At 44.9% G+C, this 27,272-nt stretch overlaps 1 protein-coding gene and 1 pseudogene across 2 annotated transcripts; one reads left to right on the forward strand and one right to left on the reverse strand.

Annotated features, from left to right (window-relative positions):
- On the forward strand, positions 1-8,967 carry dync2li1 (dynein, cytoplasmic 2, light intermediate chain 1). Of its 2 annotated transcripts, none has more exons than XM_038990661.1 (13): positions 1-106; positions 370-505; positions 1,166-1,200; positions 1,295-1,364; positions 1,448-1,536; positions 1,665-1,860; positions 1,968-2,036; positions 5,367-5,444; positions 5,704-5,783; positions 5,955-6,025; positions 6,151-6,248; positions 6,354-6,449; positions 8,325-8,967. In XM_038990661.1, the coding sequence occupies exons 1-13, from the start codon at positions 93-95 to the stop codon at positions 8,385-8,387; spliced, it is 1,095 nt and encodes a 364-aa protein (XP_038846589.1). In that variant the 5' UTR covers positions 1-92; the 3' UTR covers positions 8,388-8,967. The 2 variants fall into 2 exon arrangements, with proteins under 2 accessions (XP_038846589.1, XP_038846590.1); XM_038990662.1 differs by having other exon boundaries at positions 373-505.
- Positions 8,968-14,264: 5,297 nt separating this feature from the next.
- On the reverse strand, positions 14,265-22,029 carry LOC120045994 (annotated as a pseudogene).
- Between the last annotated feature and the right edge of the window lie 5,243 nt (positions 22,030-27,272).

A 27,272-nucleotide genomic window follows, 5' to 3' on the forward strand; every position in this document is an offset into this window, starting at 1 on the left:
CGACTGATATGTAAACGTCAAGCTAGACCTTCATATTTTCAAACAACGGGGCAATCAAACTCAAGTCTTTACATTTAATTTAAAGGTAGTCAATGCCAAAGATAAGGTAAGATCTTGTTTGCCACTTTGGTCTTCTAATTTTGCATGTTTTTCTAAACTAACGTTAGCTAACTAACTAGCAGCAGAGTACCGTCCTTTTTAGCAAACCATTTAACCACAGTTAAACGGGTTTTAGCTAGTTACCAGTATATTTTATATAATGTTACGCTTGCGAATGTTAGCTAGCTACCCAGCTATTAACAACATTGTTTTGGGCGACAACAAACTATCAGAATGAACAAATAAGGTTACATCGTGACGTTTGTCTAGTAGTGACACGCTATGGGAGTTGGCCTCTGCGGAGGTTCAGAGTCGGGAGGACGGGACAGGAGGGGAGGAGGATGGCGGAGTTGATCCAGGGTCACTCAACGAGAGAACCGTGTTCTTCATTGGGAATAAAGCAGGGGTAAGCTGTAGCCATCTTTATGACTGTGTGTCTGGAGAAACTAGCTAACAGTCCTCCTAATAGTGAGATCCGGGTTCTCTAAATCTGGTCCTGGAGAGCTACTGGGTGTGAAGGCTTTTGTTCCAGCACAGCAGTAACCTACAAATCAATTTTATGTGTCACATACACATGGTTAGCAGATGTTAATGTGAGTGTAGCGAAATGCTTGTGCTTCTAGTTCCAACAGTGCAGGAATACCTAACAATTCCCCAACATCAACCTAATACACACAAATCTAAAGGGGTGAATGAGAATATGTACATGTAAGTATATGAATGAGCGATGGCTGAGCGGCATAGGCAAGGTGCAATAGATGGTATGAATTACAGTATTTGCATGTGATATGAGTAATGTACGATATGTAAACATTTTGAAGTGGCAATATTTACAGTGCATTGTATAAAGTAACTAGTGATCCATTTCTTAAAGTGGCCAGTGAGTGGGTTTCAATGTAGGCAGCAGCCTCTCTGAGTTAGTGATTGCTGTTTAGGAGTCTGATGGCCTTGAGATAGGCCTGGCGTCGATGCACCCGTACTGACCTCGCCTTCTGGATGGTAGCTGTGTGAACAGGCAGTGGCTCGGGTGGTTGATATCCTTGATAATCATATTCCCCCCTCTTAGGGTAAAACTACAATTTTGCTCCGGTGCCTCGACAGGTGAGTTTATTCTCAGTACCACTGATGTATTTTTATAGTGAGATACTAGTATAGCTGTCTCTATTTCTGTGAATTATATGTTGTTCTCTTCTAGGGATGAACCTCCTAAACCAACTCTAGCGTTGGAGTACACCTTTGGTAGACGGGCGCGAGGACACAACACTGTATGACACCGCTTTCATTTGTACAATTCCAGGGAGCTGATAGTGTGTGATTATCAGTCTGACCTGTTGTTCTCCTCCTCCAGCCCAAAGACATAGCTCACCTGTGGGAGCTGGGAGGAGGTACTTCCCTGTCAGACCTGGTTCAGATCCCCATCACTGCTCAGAATGTTAGGTCAGTCCCAGTCCCACTACCTAAACTGCTTCTTAAATGAGTAGTTCATCACATGCCCTCTTCTCTAAAGCCACTCTGCAGAGACATTGTGCTGATGAAAGTAAAGAGGTTTGTGTGTGATTTATCAGGTCTCTGTCTGTGGTGCTGGTTCTGGACCTGTCCAAGCCCAATGCTCTATGGGGAACCATGGAGAGGCTGCTTCAGACAACACGGACCCAGGTGGAGAAAGCTTGCTCCAAGCCACAAAGGACACTAGAGTCCAAAGCTGGGTCCAAGCAGCAGGCCCAGAACAGACCCCTAATGGTCCTCCCTAAAGACCACCCGGTAAGACAACAACTTTTTCTAGTAGTTATGATTTTAAAAAAGCGCAGCATTATTAATGTAAAAGGAGTCTTTGCTACATAGGATATTAACTCTGAGTCTCCCAACAGGACAGAGAGCTGATCAACCCCTTCCCTGTTCCACTGGTGATTATTGGCAGCAAGTTTGATATATTTCAGGTGAGATATGTTTTCTACTCATCTGAGAGGTATTGATATAAAAAAGTACACTACCGGTCAAAAGTTTTAGAACACCTACTCATTCTAGGGTTTTTCTTTATTTTCACTATTTTCTACATTGTAGAATAATAGTGAAGACATCAACATTTTTGATATAACACATATGGAATCATGTAGTAACCAAAAAAAGTGTTAAGCAAATCATATTTTTTGTATTTGAGATTCTTCAAATAGCAACCCTTTGCCTTTAAAAAAAAAAAAATGTAAAATGTTTTTAACTAGGCAAGTCAGTTAAGAACAAATTCTTATTTTCAATGACGGCCTAGGAACAGTGGGTTAACCTGTTATGGCTGCAAGGGGCAGTATTGAGTAGCCAGTTAAATCGTGCCCATTTCAAACGGCCTCGTACTCAATTCTTGCTCGTACAATTTCCGCATATTATTATTACTATTGGATAGAAAACACTCTCCAGTTTCTAAAACCGTTTGAATTATTTCTCTGAGTGAAACAGAAGTCATTCTGCAGCACACTTCCTGACCAGGAAGTGGAATGTCAGAAATCGATGCTTTGTTCAACTTCCTGCCTATACATGGGCATGATACGTAAGAGTCTACATACACTTCATACACCTTCCCCTGGTTGTCAAGAGGCGGTGAGAGAAAAAAATTCGTGTTTATCTTGGTCTGAGGTGGAATTAAAGCTCTTTGTTTGACGTGACCGTCCACTTCCTGTTTCTGGAGCGCGCGAAAGAGGACATGGATTTGCCTTCTGTTTTGCTCTCGTTATGGACGACTAACATCTCCGTCTTAGATTTTATTTGATACATGTGACCATATCATCGTAAAGTATGTTTTTTCAATATAGTTTAATCAGATTATTTAAATTTTTTCGGGAGTTTTGCCGTGTTCCGTTCTCTGACTTTGTTGACGTTGGAGAGATCCGTAGCACTTGGCAAGTGCCCATGCTAAATGAAGAGGGAAATTTGCCGTTCCAGATCCAAACAACGACTGTTCTGGACAAAGGACACCTTGTCCAACATTCTGACGGAAGATCACCAAAAGTAAGAAACATTTTATGATGCTATTTCTAATATCTGTCGTGCATGTGAACTGGTCGTCGGCGCCCAAGTGTTTCTGGCTATTGTGGCTATGCTAATATAACGCTACATTTTGTTTTCGCTGTAAAACATTTAATAAATCGGAAATATTGTCTGGAATCACAAGATGCCTGTCTTTCAATTGCTGTACACTATGTATTTTTCAGAAATGTTTTATGATGAGTAATTAGGTATTTGACGTTGGTGTCTGTAAATATTATGGCTGCTTTCGGTGCAATTTCTGATTGTAGCTGAAATGTAAACTATGATTTATACCTGAAATATGCAAATTTTTCGAACAAAACATATGCTATACAATAAATATGTTATCAGACTGTCATCTGATGAAGTTGTTTCTTGGTTAGTGGCTATTTATATCTTTATTTGGTCGAATTTGTGATAGCTACTGATGGAGTAAAAAACTGATGGAGTAAGAAAAGTGGTGTCTTTTGCTAACGTGGTTAGCTAATAGATTTACATATTTTGTCTTCCCTGTAAAACATTTTAAAAATCGGACATGTTGGCTTGATTCACAAGATGTGTACCTTTCATATGCTGTATTGGACTTGTTAATGTGTGAAAGTTAAATATTTAAAAAAATATATATTTTGAATTTCGCGCCCTGCACTTGAGCTGGATGTTGTCATAAGTGTACCGGTGTCGGGCTGCACCCCAAACAGGTTAACTGCCTTGTTCAGGGGCAGAACGACAGATTTTTACCTTGTCATCTCAGGGATTCGATCTTGCAACCTTTCGGTTACTAGTCCAACGCTCTAACCACTAGGCTACCTGCCTTGATGACAGCATTGCACACTCTTTGCATTCTCTCAACCAGCTTCATGAGGTAGTCACCTGGAATGCATTTAAATTAACAGGTGTGCCATCTTAAAAGTTAATTTGTGGAATTTCTTTCCTTATTAATGCATTTGAGCCAATCAGTTGTGTTGTGACAAGGTAGGGGGTATAGAGAAGATAGCCTTATTTGGTAAAAGACCAAGTACATATTATGGCAAGAACAGCTCAAATAAGCAAAGAGAAATGACAGTCCATCATTACTTTAAGACATGAAGGTCAGTCAATACAGAAAATGTGCAGTTGCAAAAACCATCAAGCGCTATGATGAAACTGTCTCTCATGAGGACCACCACAGGAATGGAAGACACAGTTACCTCTGCTGCAGAGGATAAGTTCATTAGAGTTACCAGCCTCAGAAATTGCAGCCCAAATAAATACTTCACAGAGTTCAAGTAAGACGCATCTCAACATCAACTGTTCAGAGGAGACTGTGTGAATCAGGCCTTCATGGTCGAATTTCTACAAAGAAACCACTACTAAAGGACACCAATAATAAGAAGAGACTTGCTTGGGCCAAGAAACACGAGCAATGGACATTAGACGGTGGAAATGTGTCCTTTGGTCTGGAGTCTTTGTGAGACGCGGTGTGGAGGAACGGATGATCTCTGCATGTGTATTTCCCACCGTAAAGCATGGAGGAGGAGGTGTGATGGTGTGGGGGTGCTTTGCTGGTGACCTATGTGATTTATTTAGAATTCAAGGCACACTTAACCAGCATGGCTACCACAGCATTCTCCAGTGATACGCCATCCCATCTGGTTTTGGCTTAGTAGGACTATCATTTGTTTTTCAACAGGACAATGACCCAACACACCTCCAGGCAGTGTAAGGGCTATTTTACCAAGAAGGGGAGTGATGGAGTGCAGCATCAGATGACCTGGCCTCCACAATCCACCGACCTCAACCCAAATGAGATGGTTTGGGATGAGTTGAACCGCAGAGTGAAAGAAAAGCAGCCAACAAGTGCTCAGCATATGTGGAAACTCCTTCAAGACTGTTGGAAAAGCATTCCAGGTGAAGCTGGTTGAGAGAATGCCAAGACTGTGCAAAGCTGTCATCAAGGAAAAGGTTGGCTATTTGAAGAATCTCCTATAAAATATATTTTGATTTGTTTAACACTTTTTATGTTACTACATGATTCCATATGTGTTATTTCATAGTTTTGATGTCTTCAGTATTATTCTACAATGTAGAAAATAGTAAAAAATTAAAGAAAAACCGTTGAATGAGTAGGTGTGTCCAAACTTTTGACCGGTAGTGTATATTCACCCTGAAGAATGTAGTTGTTGGATTTGTTTACAATTGTTGGCTATTTCTGTTGATTTCTGGTTTTGTGGAAAAGTTAGCGTATTTGACGGATAAATACATTTTCTTTGTAGGACTTTGACTCGGAGAAGAGGAAAGTGATCTGCAAGACCCTTCGGTTTATTTCTCATTACTACGCAGCTTCTTTAATTGTAAGAACCGTAGTCCTAATAGTCATAATCACAGTTGCCAATGTGCCTATGCATATCAGTATTTCACTTTAGGCTATATCAAACAAGTATCTCAAGTACTATGTATGAGTGATGGTATCGTTTCATTACACAAGATGTTCTATTATTTCTGCCTCACCATCTGTCCATCCTTTCACCTGTCTGTTCTCTCTCCCTCACCATTGTTCCATCCTTTCACCTGTCTATTATCTACACCATCTGTCCATCCTTTCACCTGTAGTTTACCAGCAGCAAGTCTGAGAGCTTGATGTCCAAAACTAAGAGCTTATTCACACAACTAGGATTCGGGACAGAGAAGGGGTAAGAGCTGTTGTACCCTCCATCTGTCTATGCCACAGTTTGTCAATGCCACAGTTTGACAGTGCCACAATTTGTCATAATTTGAGAGGACTAGACTTCAGCTCAGTATAATTAATGTCCACTGTCATTCAACATTAACACAGATGTACATGTTTCCTCCTATACTGACAGGAAATCTATGTCCTCTGACCTCAGTAAGCCTCTAATCATTCCTGCTGGGATGGACTCTCTCAGCCAGATAGGTGAGTTGTGTTTAGCACCCCCTTGTGGTAACAATCATTATGGCAGTGTTAAAGTGCCCTACTGTTTATCATACTGATACTGTGTGTGTTATTGTAACATGACACAGTTGATGTCACTACTCCAGGTTCTCCCCCAACCACAGATGTGGACATTGGGACTCTTCATGCTAAAAACCCTCTAGATCTGTGGAAGAAAGTGTTTGAGGTCGTTTTCCCTCCTGAGGTAATTCCTGCATACGGACAAATACCCTCTCATTCACACACACAGGTTAATATATATATATGTGTGTGTGTGTGATACTGATCCATTACTCGTGTCGTCCACCAGAACACCAGTGACCACCACAGAGAGCTGAAGGACCCAGCAAAGGACCCCCAGTATAGTGAGCCCCAGATTGACTCCATGAGGGCCCAGAAAGACACGGTATGAACCCTGTCTTAACTCCAATGTTTCTGATCTGATTGGTCAAAAAGCAAAAGTGGGAAAAAAATCTGAATTGGGCTGACTGTGTAAACGCAACCCTAGGGTTAGAAGAGTTGGCTACAGCACACACTGTATGGGTCCATGGAGACTGTCAAGATGATCATGTAAGTAAGCCCAGTTACACTGCTTGTCTTCTAGTAAGCCCAGTTACACCGCTTGTCTTTCAGTAAGCCCAGTTACACTGCTTGTCTTCTAGTAAGCCCAGTTACACCACTTGTCTTTCAGTAAGCCCAGTTACACTGCTTGTCTTTCAGTAAGCCCAGTTACACTGCTTGTCTTTCAGTAAGCCCAGTTACACTGCTTGTCTTCTAGTAAGCCCAGTTACACTGCTTGTCTTCTAGTAAGCCCAGTTACACTGCTTGTCTTCTAGTAAGCCCAGTTACACCGCTTGTCTTCTAGTAAGCCCAGTTACACAGCTTGTCTTCTAGTAAGCCCAGTTACACTGCTTGTCTTCTAGTAAGCCCAGTTACACAGCTTGTCTTCTAGTAAGCCCAGTTACACCGCTTGTCTTCTAGTAAGCCCAGTTACACCGCTTGTCTTCTAGTAAGCCCAGTTACACTGCTTGTCTTCTAGTAAGCCCAGTTACACTGCTTGTCTTCTAGTAAGCCCAGTTACACTGCTTGTCTTCTAGTAAGCCCAGTTACACTGCTTGTCTTCTAGTAAGCCCAGTTACACCGCTTGTCTTCTAGTAAGCCCAGTTACACCGCTTGTCTTCTAGTAAGCCCAGTTACACCGCTTGTCTTCTAGTAAGCCCAGTTACACTGCTTGTCTTCTAGTAAGCCCAGTTACACTGCTTGTCTTCTAGTAAGCCCAGTTACACTGCTTGTCTTCTAGTAAGCCCAGTTACACTGCTTGTCTTCTAGTAAGCCCAGTTACACTGCTTGTCTTCTAGTAAGCCCAGTTACACTGCTTGTCTTCTAGTAAGCCCAGTTACACTGCTTGTCTTCTAGTAAGCCCAGTTACACTGCTTGTCTTCTAGTAAGCCCAGTTACACTGCTTGTCTTCTAGTAAGCCCAGTTACACTGCTTGTCTTCTAGTAAGCCCAGTTACACTGCTTGTCTTCTAGTAAGCCCAGTTACACTGCTTGTCTTCTAGTAAGCCCAGTTACACTGCTTGTCTTCTAGTAAGCCCAGTTACACTGCTTGTCTTCTAGTAAGCCCAGTTACACCGTTTGTCTTCTAGTAAGCCCAGTTACACTGCTTGTCTTCTAGTAAGCCCAGTTACACTGCATTGCCCCGTAATAACCCTGAACTAAAGTAACCTCAGGTGTGTATCTGGCTGTAGAGTCCAGATGACGTTTTATTGTCACTGAATCAGATAGCACTTCCATTGGACAGGGATCATGTGATGGGTGGAGTCAGCCAATAGGAGTTGAGAGGCTGGGGTACTGAATCCATGCCAGTATACAGAATGTGGATACTAAAGACTCAAACATGTACCTTGATAGATGAGTCTAGAAACCCAGACAGAGCCAATAGGTGGAACTTGCTTCAGATGCAACCTTTATAGATGGGTTTTTATGAGGTCAGAATTCAGTTCCGGGTCACACTGAGTTCATATGTTTTTACCAGCAATACTGATTGACTCTCTGTCATATACAGCATGTCAGATGTATCACCTAACTGAATCAGTCAGCTGAACCCTGAGCTCAGCATCCAGAACAGCTTTCTGTTATACTGCTTACGTTGTTTGACAGTCGTCTTGCATGGTATCCTGACATGGTTTTAACACTATAGGATTCTATAGGATAGATAAACCATGTAGAATGAACCCAGAACACTCATGATAACATTGTGCCTTCTGTCTTTTCTACAGGAACTGGATCAGTACAAGAGAAACGCGTCCAAGTCTTGGAAAGGCCTGGAACTGGAGACCTAATTTAATGGACTCATCAGCTCTCTCATCCAATGAGATCAAGATAACAGAATGTTCTAAAGCACCGACAGACTTCAGCCATGGCAGATACCTATCCAGTCTTTTAATAAACTGTACAGACTTCAGCCATGGCAGATACCTATCCAGTCTTTTAATAAACTGTACAGACTTCAGCCATGGCAGATACCTATCCAGTCTTTTAATAAACTGTACAGACTTCAGCCATGGCAGATACCTATCCAGTCTTTTAATAAACTGTACAGACTTCAGCCATGGCAGATACCTATCCAGTCTTTTAATAAACTGTACAGACTTCAGCCATGGCAGATACCTATCCAGTCTTTTAATAAACTGTACAGACTTCAGCCATGGCAGATACCTATCCAGTCTTTTAATAAACTGTACAGACTTCAGCCATGGCAGATACCTATCCAGTCTTTTAATAAACTGTACAGACTTCAGCCATGGCAGATACCTATCCAGTCTTTTAATAAACTGTACAGACTTCAGCCATGGCAGATACCTATCCAGTCTTTTAATAAACTGTACAGACTTCATTATCATATACTGTAGAACATTTCATATTGATTGTTTTGGCTTCATACAGTTGAAGTCGGAAGTTTACATACATCTTAGCCAAATACATTTAAACTCAGTTTTTCACAATTCCTGACGTTTAATTCTAGTAAAAAATCCCTGTCTTAGGTCAGTTAGGATCACCACTTTATTTTAAGAATGTGAAATGTCAGAATAATAGTTGAGAGAATGATTTATTTCAACTTTTATTTCTTTCATCACATTCCCAGTGAGTCAGAAGTTTACATACACTCAATTAGGATTTGGTAGCATTGCCTTTAAATTGTTTAACTTGGGTCAAATGTTTCGGGTAGCCTTCCACAAGCTTCCCACAATAAGTTAGGGGAATTTTGGTCTATTCCTCCTGACAGAGCTGGTGTAACTGAGTCAGCTTTGTAGGCCTCCTTGCTTGCACTCGCTTTTTCAGTTCTGCCTACAGATTTTCTATAGGATTGAGGTCAGGGCTTTGTGATGGCCACTCCAATACCTTGACTTTGTTGTCCTTAAGCCATTTTGCCACAACTTTGGAAGTATGCTTGGGGTCATTGTCCATTTGGAAGACCCATTTGCGACCAAGCTTTAACTTCCTGACTGATGTCTTGAGATGTTGCTTCAATATATCCACATAGTTGTCCTACCTCATGATGCCATCTATTTTGTGAAGTGCACCAGTCCCTCCTGCAACAAAGCACTCCCACAACATGATGCTGCCACCCCCGTGCTTCATGGTTGGGATGGTGTTCTTTGGCTTGCAAGCCTCCCCCTTTTTTCTCCAAACATAATGAATGTCATTATGGCCAAACAGTTCTATTTTTGTTTCATCAGACCAGAGGACATTTCTCCAAAAAGTACGATCTTTGTCCCCATGTGCAGTTGCAAACCGTAGTCTAGCTTTTTTATGGCTGTTTTGGAGCAGTGGCTTCTTCCTTGCTGAGCAGCCTTTCAGGTTATGTCGATATAAGACTCGTTTTACTGTGGATATAGATACTTTTGTACCTGTTTCCTCCAGCATCTTCACAAGGTCCTTTGTTGTTGTTCTGGGATTGATTTGCACTTTTCGCACCAAAGTATGTTCATCTCTAGGAGACAGAACGTGTCTCCTTCCTGATCGGTATGATGGCTGCGTGGTCCCATGTTGTTTATACTTGCGTACTATTGTTTGTGCAGATGAACGTGGTACCTTCAGGCGTTTACTCCCAAGGATGAACCAGACTTGTGGAGGTCTACAATTTATTTTCTGAGGTCTTGGCTGATTTATTTTGAGTTTCCCATGATGTCAAGCAAAGAGGCACTGAGTTTGAAGGTAGGAATACATCCAAAATACATCCACAGGTACACCTCCAATTGACTCAAATGATGTCAATTAGCCTATCAGTAGCTTCTAAAGCCATGACATAATTTTTTGGAATTTTTCAAACTGTTTAAAGGCACAGTCAACTTAGTGTATGTACATTTTTGACCCACTGGAATTGTGATACAGTGAATTGTAACATTAGAAGTGAAATAATCTGTCTGTGAACAATTGTTGGGAAAATGACTTGTGTCATGCACAAAGTAGATGTCCTAACTGACTTGCCAAAACTATAGTTTGTTGACAAGAATGTTGTGGAGTGATTGAAAACTCCAACCTAAGTGTATGTAAACTTCAGACTTTAACTGTACATAGATGTTCCTATTCATACATACAACTGTTACAAGTAGGCTATTTTGAAAAAGATTGTTTACTTGACTTTTTTACAACAAGAAAGAAAAACAAATTATTTATTTTTATAAGGAGATCCCAACAGATTGCAACATACTGGCATGTCACTTTCTGCGAGTGTGGAAATACATTAGATATACAACAATATACCTTTAAGTAATAACAGCATTACAGTAGTATTACTTCTTTATACTGTCAGAATCATTTACTAGATTTGTTGCCATACTTCCAGTAGAGACGTCACATTTACAGTGCATTCCGAAAGTATTCAGACCTCTTGACTTTTTCCACATTGTGGTACGTTACAGCCTTATTCTAAAATGGATTAAATATAGTTTATGTCTCATCAATCTATACACAATACCCCATAATAAAGCAACAACTGTTTTTTAGATTTTTTTCCAAATGTATTAATATTTCTAAACATAAATACCTTATTGACATAAGTATTCAGCCCCTTTGCTATTGGAGTTGAAACTGAGCTCAGGTGTTTCCTTTGATTATCCTTGAGATGTTTCTACAACTTGGTTAGAGTCCACCTTTGGTAAATTCAATTGATTGGACATTATTTGGAAAGGCACACACCTGTCTATATAAGGTCCCACAGTTGAGAGTGCATGTCAGAGTAAAAACCAAGCCATGAGGTCAAAGGAATTGTCCGTAGAGCTCGGAGACAGTATTGTGTCAAGGCACAGATCTGGGGAAGAATACCAAAACATGTCTGCAGCATTGAAGGTCCCCAAGAACACAATGGCTGCCATCATTTTTAATTGGAAGAAGTTTGGAACCACCAAGACTCTTCCTACAGCTGGCTGCCCGGCCAAACTGAGCGATCAGGGGAGAAGTGCCTTGGTCAGGTAGGTGACCAAGAACCTGATTGTCCCTCTGACAGAGCTCCAGAGTTCCTCTGTGGAGATGGAAGAACCAACAATCTCTGCAGCACTCCACCAATCAGGCCTTTATGGTAGAGTGACCAGACAGAAGCCACTCCTCAGTAAAAGGCACATGACAGCCCGCTTGGAGTTTGCCAAAAGGCACCTAAAGACTCAGACCATGAGAAACAAGATTCTCTGGTCTGATGAAACCAAGATTGAACTCTTTGGCCTGAATGCCAAGCGTCACATCTGGAGGAAACTTAGCACCAACCCTACGGTGAAGCATGGTGGTGGCAGCATCATGCGGTGGGGATGTTTTTCAGCGTCAGGGACTGGGAGACTAGTCAGGATCAAGGCAAAGATGAACTGAGCAAATTACAGAGAGATCCTTGATGAAAACCTGCTCCAGTGTGCTCAGGACCTCAGACTGGGGCGAAGGTTCACCTTCCAACAGAATAACGACCCTAAGTACACAGTCAAGACAACGCAGGAGTAGCTGGCACCTGCAGAGAAGAGGATCTGCAGAGCAGAATGGGAGAAACTCCCCAAATACAGGTGTGCCAAGCTTGTAGCATCATACCCAAGACTCAATGCTGTAATCGCTGCCAAAGGTGCTTCAACAAAGTAATGAGTAAAGTGTCTGAATACTTCTGTACATGTGATATTTCAGTTGTTTGTTTTTTATATATGAACAAAAATGTCTAAAAACCTGTTTTTGCTTCATCATTATGGGGTATTGTGTGTAGATTAATGAGGATTTTTTTAAATATATATACATTTTAGAATAAGGCTGTAACATAAAAAGCGTAGAAAAAGTCTCTGAGGCGGTCTCTGTTTCAATGTTGGACGAGGCGGTCTCTGTTTCAGTGTTGGACGAGGCGGTCTCTGTTTCAGTGTTGGACGAGGCGGTCTCTGTTTCAATGTTGGACGAGGCGGTCTCTGTTTCAGTGTTGGACGAGGCGTCCTCTGTTTCAATGTTGGACGAGGCGGTCTCTGTTTCAATGTTGGACGAGGCGGTCTCTGTTTCAGTGTTGGACGAGGCGGTCTCTGTTTCAGTGTTGGACGAGGCGGTCTCTGTTTCAGTGTTGGACGAGGCGGTCTCTGTTTCAGTGTTGGACGAGGCGGTCTCTGTTTCAATGTTGGACGAGGCGGTCTCTGTTTCAGTGTTGGACAAGGCGGTCTCTGTTTCAATGTTGGACGAGGCGGTCTCTGTTTCAGTGTTGGACGAGGCGTCCTCTGTTTCAGTGTTGGACGAGGCGGTCTCTGTTTCAGTGTTGGACGAGGCGTCCTCTGTTTCAATGTTGGACGAGGCGGTCTCTGTTTCAGTGTTGGACGAGGCGGTCTCTGTTTCAATGTTGGACGAGGCGTCCTCTGTTTCAGTGTTGGACGAGGCGGTCTCTGTTTCAGTGTTGGACGAGGCGGTCTCTGTTTCAGTGTTGGACGAGGCGGTCTCTGTTTCAATGTTGGACGAGGCGGTCTCTGTTTCAGTGTTGGACGAGGCGGTCTCTGTTTCAATGTTGGACGAGGCGGTCTCTGTTTCAGTGTTGGACGAGGCGTCCTCTGTTTCAGTGTTGGACGAGGCGGTCTCTGTTTCAGTGTTGGACGAGGCGTCCTCTGTTTCAATGTTGGACGAGGCGGTCTCTGTTTCAGTGTTGGACGAGGCGGTCTCTGTTTCAATGTTGGACGAGGCGTCCTCTGTTTCAGTGTTGGACGAGGCGGTCTCTGTTTCAGTGTTGGACGAGGCGTCCTCTGTTTCAATGTTGGACGAGGCGGTCTCTGTTTCAGTGTTGGACGAGGCGGTCTCTGTTTCAGTGTTGGACGAGGCGTCCTCTGTTTCAATGTTGGACGAGGCGGTCTCTGTTTCAGTGTTGGACGAGGCGTCCTCTGTTTCAGTGTTGGACGAGGCGGTCTCTGTTTCAGTGTTGGACGAGGCGTCCTCTGTTTCAATGTTGGACGAGGCGGTCTCTGTTTCAATGTTGGACGAGGCGGTCTCTGTTTCAGTGTTGGACGAGGCGGTCTCTGTTTCAGTGTTGGACGAGGCGGTCTCTGTTTCAGTGTTGGACGAGGCGGTCTCTGTTTCAGTGTTGGACGAGGCGGTCTCTGTTTCAATGTTGGACGAGGCGGTCTCTGTTTCAATGTTGGACGAGGCGGTCTCTGTTTCAATGTTGGACGAGGCGGTCTCTGTTTCAGTGTTGGACGAGGCGGTCTCTGTTTCAGTGTTGGACGAGGCGTCCTCTGTTTCAATGTTGGACGAGGCGGTCTCTGTTTCAGTGTTGGACGAGGCGGTCTCTGTTTCAGTGTTGGACGAGGCGTCCTCTGTTTCAATGTTGGACGAGGCGGTCTCTGTTTCAGTGTTGGACGAGGCGGTCTCTGTTTCAGTGTTGGACGAGGCGGTCTCTGTTTCAATGTTGGACGAGGCGGTCTCTGTTTCAGTGTTGGACGAGGCGGTCTCTGTTTCAATGTTGGACGAGGCGGTCTCTGTTTCAATGTTGGACGAGGCGGTCTCTGTTTCAGTGTTGGACGAGGCGTCCTCTGTTTCAGTGTTGGACGAGGCGGTCTCTGTTTCAATGTTGGACGAGGCGGTCTCTGTTTCAGTGTTGGACGAGGCGTCCTCTGTTTCAGTGTTGGACGAGGCGGTCTCTGTTTCAGTGTTGGACGAGGCGGTACCCTGTTTCAGTGTTGGACAAGGCGCCATCTGTTTCAGTTTTGGACGAGGCGTCCTCTGTTTCAGTGTTGGACAGGGTGGCCTCTGATCTGGCAGATGATGACTCCCAGCAGCACCAGGGCAGGCAGGAAGGAGTAGAGCAGGAGGAAGTCCAGGGTGTAGCAGTCCAGGGCTCCTGGGTAATCCTGGTCTATGATGTAATCTCCTGGACAAGCACACCTGATTCAACTTGTCTACTAATCAACAAGCCCTCAATGAGGTGTGTTTGTCAAGGGCTACAATGAAACTGTGTACTGTTGGGGGTACTCGAGGACCAGGGTTGGGAAACACTGGATTAGGCGATACAGTACAATGCAAGATCTCGACATTGGCTCTTTAGGGAAACCTGATAGGAATGTTCCATATTGTTACAGTACACGCATCACAGAATCCTGATTCATTTGGGCACTGGTTTCACTGGCTTCTTTAATTAGAGAAAGAGGTTTGGAATGAGTCTTACTGCAGGTGAAGTTGAGGCCATGAGCAGCTTACAGCCGTACTTCTGAAAGGTTTGGTAGCTGAGCCACTGGAGCAGCACATGCATCTGTTGGTTACTCCTATAGAGGGAGAGGAACAGGACAGGACCATCAGTTCATTTATGGTCTGTAGTTTACATATTTGGTGATGGGAGCCCAAATAAAATGTCACCAGTACCAATCATTTCCTATCAGCATCAGATACATTAATTGTTAATGGGTATGTGCAATAGCATGACAATTAAGACACTGAAAACACAAGTCCATATTTCCTAGTAGTGGTCTGACCTGAGGAATCCAGAGCCCACCTTAACACCAGTCAGATTGAGAAGGGCCTCTCATGTGTTGACCATGTTGGGGTCCTGCACCACTCCCACAGCACCAGGGTCAGCAGCTCCGCCGCCACATGGGGCACCAGGAACCTCCACATATCTGAGCTCTCCTCCAGCGTCCTGGGAGAGAGGGAGACGCATATGCATGGACACACAGTCGCATGTGGGGGACTATGAATGCAAATCTGCATGGTGAACATGGACATACAGACACCTCAGAGGCCGGTGGGAGGAGTTATAGGAGTACTAAATGGAAACCACACCGTTGTTCTATTTATTCCATTCCAGCGAGCCCGTTCTCCTACAGCTCCCCCCACCAGCCGCCTCTGACACATTCACACACAGAGAGCTACCAGTACAGGAAGGAGAGGAAGATGAGCACGCTGACAATGCTGAAGGGGAGGATGTGGAAGATGTAGGCCAAGAACATCTGCCACTTCTGGTACAGACCATCCTTACTCTCCTGGTCAGCCATGGCCCTCAGAGCAGGAACTAGAGGACAGCATCATTAGGCCAGTAGTGATTATGATATGAACACACCTCCTGCTATTGCATCCAGGTCAGTATTACAAGGTTACCTTTAATTGTTTTTACCATCATACTTTTACACTGATTGGATTACACTTTCTCTTGTATAATGTAATTTCAGAGCATAGATTTGTTCAAGACCGATAACCATTATAAACCCATTGCTGCTATCTACAGGGGTTTGGGTGCTTATTGACTCATGGTGTCCCTTATCTCCTTCCCTATCCCTTATCCCTACTCTGTGAGATAGGGGACGGAGAGAGATAGGGGGTAAAAGAGAAGGGTTCACTGTTCTAAGAGATCCAGAGGAAAGTCCCTGACCAGGGTCCTCTAACCAAATACAGTAAGGTCCACGTGACCAGGACATCACTCCTTAAAGTTCTACTAGAGATAACCACAGGTTATGACAACATTGGACCATTTTGTTGTTATTGTAACTCAATATTTTATGAATTGTTTCTCCACAGATGTACATTAGCATAAATCAGCCTGATCTCACTTACTGAGTGAGGATCTACAACTGCAAAGCCTGGTGCACTGGTACAGGGAATAGGGTGCCCGTTCAGACATAATGTAGTGCACTGTTACAGGGAATAGGGTGCCTGTTCAGACCAAATGTAGTGCACTGTTACAGGGAATAGGGTGCCTGTTCAGACCAAATGTAGTGCACTGTTACAGGGAATAGGGTGCCTGTTCAGACCAAATGTAGTGCACTGATACAGGGAATAGGGTGCCTGTTCAGACCAAATGTAGTGCACTGGTACAGGGAATAGGGTGCCTGTTCAGACCAAATGTAGTGCACTGGTACAGGGAATAGGGTGCCTGTTCAGACCAAATGTAGTGCACTGGTACAGGGAATAGGGTGCCTGTTCAGACCAAATGTAGTGCACTGGTACAGGGAAGACCCAGCAGAAAGTCACACAGAGCTACAGCGTTCAGCATGCCAGTGAATGTTCCATATTGTTACAGTACACGTATCACAGAATCCTGATTCATTTGGGCACGCCTCCATGGCTTGGTAGATGATTCCAATCCGGTCCTGTACCGCTCCCTTGGAAAAGTATTAATCTAGCTTCGTGACAAAGAAGGCCACAAGCAGGCCATAGATGAGGTTCTGGGACAGACGCATCAGGACACATCCAGTCTTGAGACAGGTTCCTCACAGTCCTCCTACAGAAAGAGAAAGCGAGAGGTTAGACAGGAGGACTGAGCCAAACAGTAAATCAGGAGGTGCCATCACGCACATCATAGGCTACTATACCCTCAGAAATTAACCATATTTATTTCCCTTCATAATCAATAGCAGTACAGCAGATACCATAGATTGAGGTGGGTTAGCAAGCCAAGTGTGACAGAGTAGTTTGACCTCTGACCTGAGAAGCACAGCAAGTTTGGCCAGGCTGCTGGGCGACTATTTGCTCTTGAGTTTGTCGGTCCTCTGTCCCAGCATGCTCCTTTAGATCTTTGAGTCCTGATAGGACGAGGTGATCTTGTGCATGTAGCTGTAGGTGGTGGCCTCTCTCACTGCAGTGCGTTTCCACTGACGTCAGATCCACTGTAGGTGGTGGCCTCTCACTGCAGAGCGTTTCCACTGACGTCAGATCCACTGTAGGTGGTGGCCTTTCTCACTGCAGCGCGTGTCCACTGACGTCAGATCCACTGTAGGTGGTGGCCTCTCTCACTGCAGTGCGTTTCCACTGACGTCAGATCCACTGTAGGTGGTGGCCTTTCTCACTGCAGTGCGTTTCCACTGACGTCAGATCCACTGTAGGTGGTGGCCTTTCTCACTGCAGCGCGTGTCCACTGACGTCAGATCGACTGTAGGTGGTGGCCTTTCTCACTGCAGCGCGTGTCCACTGACGTCAGATCCACTGTAGGTGGTGGCCTCTCTCACTGCAGTGCGTTTCCACTGACGTCAGATCCACTGTAGGTGGTGGCCTTTCTCACTGCAGTGCGTTTCCACTGACGTCAGATCCACTGTAGGTGGTGGCCTCTCTCACTGCAGTGCGTTTCCACTGACGTCAGATCCACTGTAGGTGGTGGCCTCTCTCACTGCAGTGCGTTTCCGCTGACGTCAGATCCACTGTAGGTGGTGGCCTCTCTCACTGCAGTGCGTTTCCACTGACGTCAGATCCACTGTAGGTGGTGGCCTCTCTCACTGCAGTGCGTTTCCGCTGACGTCAGATCCACTGTAGGTGGTGGCCTTTCTCACTGCAGCGCGTGTCCACTGACGTCAGATCCACTGTAGGTGGTGGCCTCTCTCACTGCAGTGCGTTTCCACTGACGTCAGATCCACTGTAGGTGGTGGCCTTTCTCACTGCAGTGCGTTTCCACTGATGTCAGATCCACTGTAGGTGGTGGCCTCTCTCACTGCAGTGCGTTTCCACTGACGTCAGATCCACTGTAGGTGGTGGCCTCTCTCACTGCAGTGCGTTTCCACTGACGTCAGATCCACTGTAGGTGGTGGCCTCTCTCACTGTAGTGCGTTTCCACTGACGTCAGATCCACTGTAGGTGGTGGCCTTTCTCACTGCAGCGCGTGTCCACTGACGTCAGATCCACTGTAGGTGGTGGCCTCTCTCACTGCAGTGCGTTTCCACTGACGTCAGATCCACTGTAGGTGGTGGCCTCTCTCACTGCAGTGCGTTTCCGCTGACGTCAGATCCACTTCTCACTGCAGCGCCAGTCCACTGAAGTCAGATCCACTGTCGGTCAATCCATAGGACAGACCAGGAGGGAGGGTCAATAGAGAGATAGGGGCGGTACATGAATACATTGTGTGAAGTTAATATATTACTGTACCATAGATATCAAAAGGGTTCTACTATTCTGGACACTTGTAGCCAAAGATGTTGAAAAAGTTCACCATCTCCCCATGCCGGCCACAGAACACACCTTCTCCAAACCCAGGCCCTGCATGTCCCCAGGCACCCTCATTTGTTGACTTCTGTGATCGAAAAAGCCTTGGCCTCATGCATGTCAACATCAGAAGCCTCCTCCCTAAGTTTGTCTTACTCACCGCTTTAGCACACTCTGCCAACCCTGATGTCCTTGCCGTGTCTGAATCCTGGCTTAGGAAGGCCACCAAAAATTCTGAGATTTCCATACCCAACTATAACACTTTCCGTCAAGATAGAACTGCCAAAGGGGGAGGAGTTGCAATCTACTGCAGAGATAGCCTGCATAGTTCTGTCATACTTTCCAGGTCTATGCCCAAACAGTTCGAACTTCTAATTTTAAAAATTAATCTCTCCAGAAATAAGTCTCTCACTGTTGCCGCCTGCTACCGACCCCCCTCAGCTCCCAGCTGTGCCCTGGACACCATCTGTGAATTGATCGCTCCCCATCTAGCTTCAGAGTTTGTTCTGTTAGGTGACCTAAACTGGGATATGCTTAACACCCCGGCAGTCCTACAATCTAAGCTAGATGCCCTCAATCTCACACAAATCATCAAGGAACCCACCAGGTACAACCCTAAATCCGTAAACATGGGCACCCTAATAGACATTATCCTGACCAACTTGCCCTCCAAATACACCTCTGCTGTCTTCAATCAAGATCTCAGCGATCACTGCCTCATTGCCTGTATCCGCTATGGGTCCGCGGTCAAAAGACCACCCCTCATCACTGTCAAACGCTCCCTAAAACACTTCTGCGAGCAGGCCTTTCTAATCGACCTGGCCCGGGTACCCTGGAAGGATATTGACCTCATCCCGTCAGTTGAGGATGCCTGGTCATTCTTTAAAAGTTACTTCCTCACCATATTAGACAAGCATGCTCCGTTCAAAAAATGCAGAACTAAGAACAGATATAGCCCTTGGTTCACTCCAGACCTGACTGCCCTCGACCAGCACAAAAACATCCTGTGGCGAACTGCAATAGCATCGAAGAGCCCCCGCGATATGCAACTGTTCAGGGAAGTCAGGAACCAATACACGCAGTCAGTCAGGAAAGCAAAGGCCAGCTTTTTCAAGCAGAAATTTGCATCCTGTAGCTCTAACTCCAAAAAGTTCTGGGATACTGTAAAGTCCATGGAGAACAAGAGCACCTCCTCCCAGCTGCCCACTGCACTGAGGCTAGGTAACACGGTCACCACCGATAAATCCGTGATAATCGAAAACTTCAACAAGCATTTCTCAACGGCTGGCCATGCCTCCCTCCTGGCGACTCCAACCTTGGCCAACAGCCCCGCCCCCCCCGCTGCTACTGGCCCAAGCCTCCCCAGCTTCTCCTTTACCCAAATCCAGATAGCAGATGTTCTGAAAGAGCTGGAAAACCTGGACCCATACAAATCAGCTGGGCTTGACAATCTGGACCCCTATTTCTGAAACTGTCCGCCGCCATTGTCGCACCCCCTATTACCAGCCTGTTCAACCTCTCCTTCGTATCATCTGAGATCTCCAAGGATTGGAAAGCTGCCGCGGTCATCCCCCTCTTCAAAGGGGGAGACACCCTGGACCCAAACTGTTACAGACCTATATCCATCCTGCCCTGCCTATCTAAGGTCTTTGAAAGCCAAGTCAACAAACAGATCACTGACCATCTCGAATCCCACCGTACCTTCTCCGCTGTGCAATCCGGTTTCCGAGCCGGTCACGGGTGCACCTCAGCCACGCTCAAGGTACTAAACGATATCATAACCGCCATCGATAAAAGACAGTACTGTGCAGCCGTCTTCATCGACCTGGCCAAGGCTTTCGACTCTGTCAATCACCATATTCTTATCGGCAGACTCAGTAGCCTCGGTTTTTCTAATGACTGCCTTGCCTGGTTCACCAACTACTTTGCAGACAGAGTTCAGTGTGTCAAATCGGAGGGCATGTTGTCCGGTCCTCTGGCAGTCTCTATGGGGGTACCACAGGGTTCAATTCTCGGGCCGACTCTTTTCTCTGTATATATCAATGATGTTGCTCTTGCTGCGGGCGATTCCCTGATCCACCTCTACGCAGACGACACCATTCTGTATACTTCTGGCCCTTCCTTGGACACTGTGCTATCTAACCTCCAAACGAGCTTCAATGCCATACAACACTCCTTCCGTGGCCTCCAACTGCTCTTAAACGCTAGTAAAACCAAATGCATGCTTTTCAACCGTTCGCTGCCTGCACCCGCACGCCCGACTAGCATCACCACCCTGGACGGTTCCGACCTAGAATATGTGGACATCTATAAGTACCTAGGTGTCTGGCTAGACTGCAAACTCTCCTTCCAGACTCATATCAAACATCTCCAATCCAAAATCAAATCTAGAGTCGGCTTTCTATTTCGCAACAAAGCCTCTTTCACTCACGCCGCCAAACTTACCCTAGTAAAACTGACTATCCTACCGATCCTCGACTTCGGCGATGTCATCTACAAAATAGCTTCCAATACTCTACTCAGCAAACTGGATGCAGTTTATCACAGTGCCATCCGTTTTGTTACTAAAGCACCTTATACGACCCACCACTGCAACCTGTATGCCCTAGTCGGCTGGCCCTCGCTACATGTTCGTCGTCAGACCCACTGGCTCCAGGTCATCTACAAGGCTATGCTAGGTAAAGTGCCGCCTTATCTCAGTTCACTGGTCACGATGGCTACACCCACCCGTAGCACGCGCTCCAGCAGGTGTATCTCACTGATCATCCCTAAAGCCAAAACCTCATTTGGACGCCTTTCCTTCCAGTTCTCTGCTGCCTGCGACTGGAACGAATTGCAAAAATCTCTGAAGTTGGAGACTTTTATCTCCCTCAACAACTTTAAACATCTGCTATCCGAGCAGCTAACCGATCGCTGCAGCTGTACATAGTCCATCGGTATATAGCCCACCCAATTTACCTACCTCACCCCCCATACTGCTTTTATTTATTTACTTTTCTGCTCTTTTGCACACCAGTATCTCTACTTGCACATGATCATCTGATGATTTATCACTCCAGTGTTAATCTGCTAAATTGTAATTATTCGATTTATTGCCTACCTCCTCATGCCTTTTGCACACATTGTATATAGATTCTCTTTTTTTCTACCATGTTATTGACTTGTTTATTGTTTACTCCATGTGTAACTCTGTGTTGTTGTCTGTTCACACTGCTATGCTTTATCTTGGCCAGGTCACAGTTGCAAATGAGAACTTGTTCTCAACTAGCCTACCTGGTTAAATAAAGGTGAAATAAAATAAAAAAATTATGGCTATTCTACTGAGAGATGAGGAACACACAGGGCTGGAGTTAGTCCTCACCATTAACATAACTAAACAACAACAGAATATAATGCATTAACAGACTATTCTCATGGATGAAAACAGTCTGAAGATTGACATAACCACTGAACATACGGACATAACACTAAGCAGCTTCCTTCTCGTTCCCTCACCCTGAACATTTCAGAGCGTGACTGGTGAATGGTCATTATGAAGATGCGGTCCCTTCTGGCCAGCTCAGCCAGTAAAACAACAATCTGATTGGCCGTCATGCTGTCGAGGCTTGTGGTTGGCTCGTCCAGAAGGATGACCTCTGTAACGACATCACATGTCGCAAAGTCACACATCAGGGAATATCTAACATAGAAAGAAACACATAAAAATCCAAATGAATTTGTATAAATGTTACAAACAAAGTTGAACTTTGGCAAAGTCCCTCTCTAACGGACAACTCTTTAAGATAAGTGTGTTCTTTTCCGTTAATTTCTCCAATTAACACATTTAAAAGATTGCCTCTTTGTAAAGGATGAGTGAAATTAACAGATATATTAATTGTGTGATGATTTATTAATTTCCTGGTTGATTGGCGAGGCAGCGGACGGGAACCCTTCATTAATGTGGCCCAGTGTTTGGGTGGAGAGAGGTTCATCTAATCCGAATGAGGCCTAAGACCCCCTCATCCCCCTGGGGGTTCACAGGCCCTGATAAACTCCCCCTGGGACCCCCCACAGGATTCACTCAGCTTAATCCTGAGTGTATGATAACCCTGCCTTTCATTAGCCCCCCGTCCTGCATCTCTCCCTCTCTCTTCCTCCCTCTGTCCATTCCTCTCTGTTTCCAGTTATTTTTGGACACACGTCTCATTGTTAGTGGTTGAACTTTGTGGGGACTTTTGATGATCAACGTTTTCCTCCGCTCAAGGTGAAATACTCTTATCCTAACAATGAACAGTATAATCCATGATGTTGAAAATTAGTATTCTTTGTTTTGTAAAACAACATATTTTGGTCATGTATGGTATAGCTAGCTATGTGTTTGTTAAAGGAACCTTTACATGCATGCCTCCTGAAATTTTGCACAGACAATGAACAAAGAGCTTCTTTGTCCTCACTAGGGTACTGAAGCAACTGCATGGCAATGGAAACCCTCCTCCTCTCTCCCATAGAGATCCCTGCAAGATGCATCCTCCGATCACACTGTGGGTCACGTGACCTAGACTCAGCTCCGCCATCACCTGCAGGCCAAGAGGTCAGGTGTCAACAACTTATCACAGTTGACACCATAATCAATTGAAAAAATCTAGTGTATCTTCTTTTATGTGTGTCTGCTGTATGCCAGCCCTGGTCTAGAGGTCATCTCTAGTCTGTATCAGTTGTATGCCAGCCCTGGTCTAGAGGTTATCTCTAGTCTGCAGATCTGTTTTAGGCCAGTCCTGTTCTAGAGGTCTATTCTGTATCAGTTGTAGGCCAGCCCTGGTCTAGAAGTCATCTCTATTCTGTATCAGTTGTTGGCCAGCCCTGGTCTAGAAGTCATCTCTATTCTGTATCAGTTGTAGGCCAGCCCTGGTCTAGAGGTTATCTCTATTCTGTATCAGTTGTAGGCCAGCCCTGGTCTAGAAGTCATCTCTATTCTGTATCTGTTGTAAGCCAGCCCTGGTCTAGAAGTCATCTCTATTCTGTATCTGTTGTAAGCCAACCCTGGTCTAGAAGTCCTCTATTCTGTATCAGTTGTAGGCCAGCCCTGGTCTAGAGGTCATCTCTATTCTGTATCAGTTGTAGGCCAGCCCTGGTCTAGAGGTTATCTCTAGTCTGCAGATCTGTTTTAGGCAAGTCCTGTTCTAGAGGTTATCTCTAGTCTGCAGATCTGTTTTAGGCCAGTCCTGTTCTAGAGGTCTATTCTGTATCAGTTGTAGGCCAGCCCTGGTCTAGAGGTCGTCTATGGTCTGCATCTGTTGTAGGCCAGTCCTGTTCTAGAGGTCATCTCTAGTCTGTATCTGTTGTAGGTCAGTCCTGTTCTAGAGGTCATCTCTAGTCTGTATCTGTTGTAGGCCAGTCTTGTTCTAGAGAACTATTCTGTATCTGTTGTAGGCCAGTCCCGGTCTAGAGGTCTATTCTGTATATGTTGTAGGCCATCCCTGTTCTAGAGGTAATCTCTATTCTGTATCTGTTGTAAGCCAGCCCTGGTCTATAGGTAAACTCTATTCTGTATCTGTTGTAAGCCAGCCCTGGTCTAGAAGTCATCTCTATTCTGTATCAGTTGTAGGCCAGCCCTGGTCTAGAGGTCATCTCTATTCTGTATCTGTTGTAAGCCAGCCCTGGTCTAGAGGTTATCTCTATTCTGTATCAGTTGTAGGCCAGCCCTGGTCTAGAGGTCATCTCTATTCTGTATCAGTTGTAGGCCAGCCCTGGTCTAGAAGTCATCTCTATTCTGTATCAGTTGTAGGCCAGCCCTGGTCTAGAAGTCATCTCTATTCTGTATCAGTTGTAGGCCAGCCCTGGTCTAGAGGTCATCTCTATTCTGTATCAGTTGTAGGCCAGCCCTGGTCTAGAGGTTATCTCTAGTCTGCAGATCTGTTTTAGGCCAGTCCTGTTCTAGAGGTCTATTCTGTATCAGTTGTAGGCCAGCCCTGGTCTAGAAGTCATCTCTATTCTGTATCAGTTGTAGGCCAGCCCTGGTCAAGAGGTCATCTCTATTCTGTATCAGTTGTAGGCCAGCCCTGGTCTAGAAGTCATCTCTATTCTGTATCAGTTGTTGGCCAGCCCTGGTCTAGAAGTCATCTCTATTCTGTATCTGTTGTAGGCCAGCCCTGGTCTAGAAGTCATCTCTATTCTGTATCTGTTGTAAGCCAGCCCTGGTCTAGAAGTCATCTCTATTCTGTATCAGTTGTAAGCCAACCCTGGTCTAGAAGTCCTCTATTCTGTATCAGTTGTAGGCCAGCCCTGGTCTAGAGGTCATCTCTATTCTGTATCAGTTGTAGGCCAGCCCTGGTCTAGAGGTTATCTCCAGTCTGCAGATCTTTTTAGGCAAGTCCTGTTCTAGAGGTTATCTCTAGTCTGCAGATCTGTTTTAGGCCAGTCCTGTTCTAGAGGTCTATTCTGTATCAGTTGTAGGCCAGCCCTGGTCTAGAGGTCTATTCTGTATCAGTTGTAGGCCAGCCCTGGTCTAGAGGTCGTCTATGGTCTGCATCTGTTGTAGGCCAGTCCTGTTCTAGAGGTCATCTCTAGTCTGTATCTGTTGTAGGTCAGTCCTGTTCTACAGGTCATCTCTAGTCTGTATCTGTTGTAGGCCAGTCCTGTTCTAGAGGTCTATTCTGTATATGTTGTAGGCCATCCCTGTTCTAGAGGTAATCTCTATTCTGTATCTGTTGTAAGCCAGCCCTGGTCTATAGGTAAACTCTATTCTGTATCTGTTGTAAGCCAGCCCTGGTCTAGAAGTCATCTCTATTCTGTATCAGTTGTAGGCCAGCCCTGGTCTAGAGGTCATCTCTATTCTGTATCTGTTGTAAGCCAGCCCTGGTCTAGAGGTTATCTCTATTCTGTATCAGTTGTAGGCCAGCCCTGGTCTAGAAGTCATCTCTATTCTGTATCAGTTGTAGGCCAGCCCTGGTCTAGAGGTCATCTCTATTCTGTATCTGTTGTAAGCCAGCCCTGGTCTAGAGGTCATCTCTAGTCTGTATCAGTTGTAGGCCAGCCCTGGTCTAGAGGTTATCTCTATTCTGTATCAGTTGTATGCCAGCCCTGGTCTAGAGATCATCTCTATTCTGTATCTGTTGTAAGCCAGCCCTGGTCTAGAGGTCATCTCTATTCTGTATCAGTTGTATGCCAGCCCTGGTCTAGAGGTCATCTCTCATCTGTTTATGTTGTAAGCCAGCCCCGGTAAGCCAGCCCCACTCCACTGGAGTGAATAACTGAAATCAATGGCGCCAACTAAACAGACTTTTTTAGATAGAAAGAAGGACTTTATCTAACAAAACAAACATTCATTGTGTTGCTGGGAGCCTTGGGATTGCAAACAGAGGAAGATCTTCAAAGGTAAGTGATTTATTTTATCGCTATTTGTGATTTTTGTGAAGCCGGTGCTGGTTGGAAAAGTATTTTGATGTGGGGCGCTGTCTTCAGATAATCGCATGGTATGCTTTCGCCGTAAAGCATTTTTAAAATCAAACAACGCGGTTGGATCAACAAGAAGTTAAGCTTTTAATTGATGTTCATGAATGTTTAATATTTAGATTTTCTTATTTTGAAATGGGCGCTCTGCAATTTCACTGGATCTTGCCGCAGGTAGACCACTAGCGGTCCGCGATCCCTAAGAGATTATAACAAACTATAGTTTTGGCAAGTCGGTTAGGACATCTACTTAGCGCATGACACAGGTCATTTTTCCAACAATTGTTCACAGAAAGATTATTTCACTTATAATTCACTGTATCACAATTCCAGTGGGTCAGAAGTATACATACACTAAGTTGACTGTGCCTTTAAACAGTTTGGAAAATTCCAGAGAATTACGTCATGGCTTTAGAAGCTTCTGATAGGCTAATTTACATAATTTGAGTCATTTGGAGATGTACCTGTTGATGTAATTCAAGGCCTACCTTCAAACTCAGTGACAGAAGGCCTACCTTCAAACTTTGCTTGACATCATGGGAAACTCAAAATAAATCAGCCAAGACCTCAGAAAATAAATTGTAGACCTCCACAAGTCTGGTTCATCCTTGGGAGCAATTTCCAAACGCCTGAAGGTACCACGTTCATCTGTACAAACAATAGTACGCAAGTATAAACACCATGGGACCATGCAGCCGTCATACCACTCAGGAAGGAGACGCGTTCTGTCTCCTAGAGATGAACGTACTTTGGTGCAAAAAGTGCAAATCAATCCCAGAACAACAGCAAAGGACCTGGTGAAGATGCTGGAGGAAACAAGTACAAAGTATCTATATCCACAGGAAAACAAGTCCTATTTCGACATAACCTGAAAGGCCGCTCAGCAAGGAGGAAGCCACTGCTCCAAAACAGACATAAAAAAGACAGACTACAGTTTGCAACTGCACTTGGGGACAAAGATCGTACATTTGGAGAAATGTCCTCTCGCCTGATGAAACAAAAATAGAACTGTTTGGCCATAATGACCATCGTTATGTTTGGAGGAAAAAGGGGGAGGCATCCCAACCATGAAGCACGGGGGTGGCAGCATCATGTTGTGGGGGTGCTTTTCTGCATGAGGGACTGGTGCACTTCACAAAATAGATGGCATCATGAAGTAGGAAAATTATGTGGATACATTGAAGCAACATCTCAAGACATCAGTCAGGAAGTTAAAGCTTGGTCGCAAATGGGTCTTCCAAATGAACAATGACCACAAGCATACTTCCAAAGTTGTGGCAAAATGGCTTAAGGACAACAAAGTCAAGGTATTGGAGTGGCCATCACAAAGCCCTGACCCCAATCCTATAGAAAAGTTGTGGGCAGAACTGAAAAAGTGTGTGCAAGCAAGGAGGCCTACAAAGCTGACT

The sequence above is a fragment of the Salvelinus namaycush genome, chromosome 4, assembly GCF_016432855.1.
Source record: "Salvelinus namaycush isolate Seneca chromosome 4, SaNama_1.0, whole genome shotgun sequence".
NCBI lineage: Eukaryota > Metazoa > Chordata > Actinopteri > Salmoniformes > Salmonidae > Salvelinus > Salvelinus namaycush.

Bases quoted from the DNA above. Each gene is read 5' to 3' on its own strand.
- dync2li1 (XM_038990661.1), top strand. The intron at 1,365-1,447 runs GTATGACACCGC...CTCCTCCTCCAG, and splicing joins GGGCGCGAGGACACAACACT to CCCAAAGACATAGCTCACCT. The intron at 2,037-5,366 runs GTGAGATATGTT...TTTTCTTTGTAG, and splicing joins GCAAGTTTGATATATTTCAG to GACTTTGACTCGGAGAAGAG.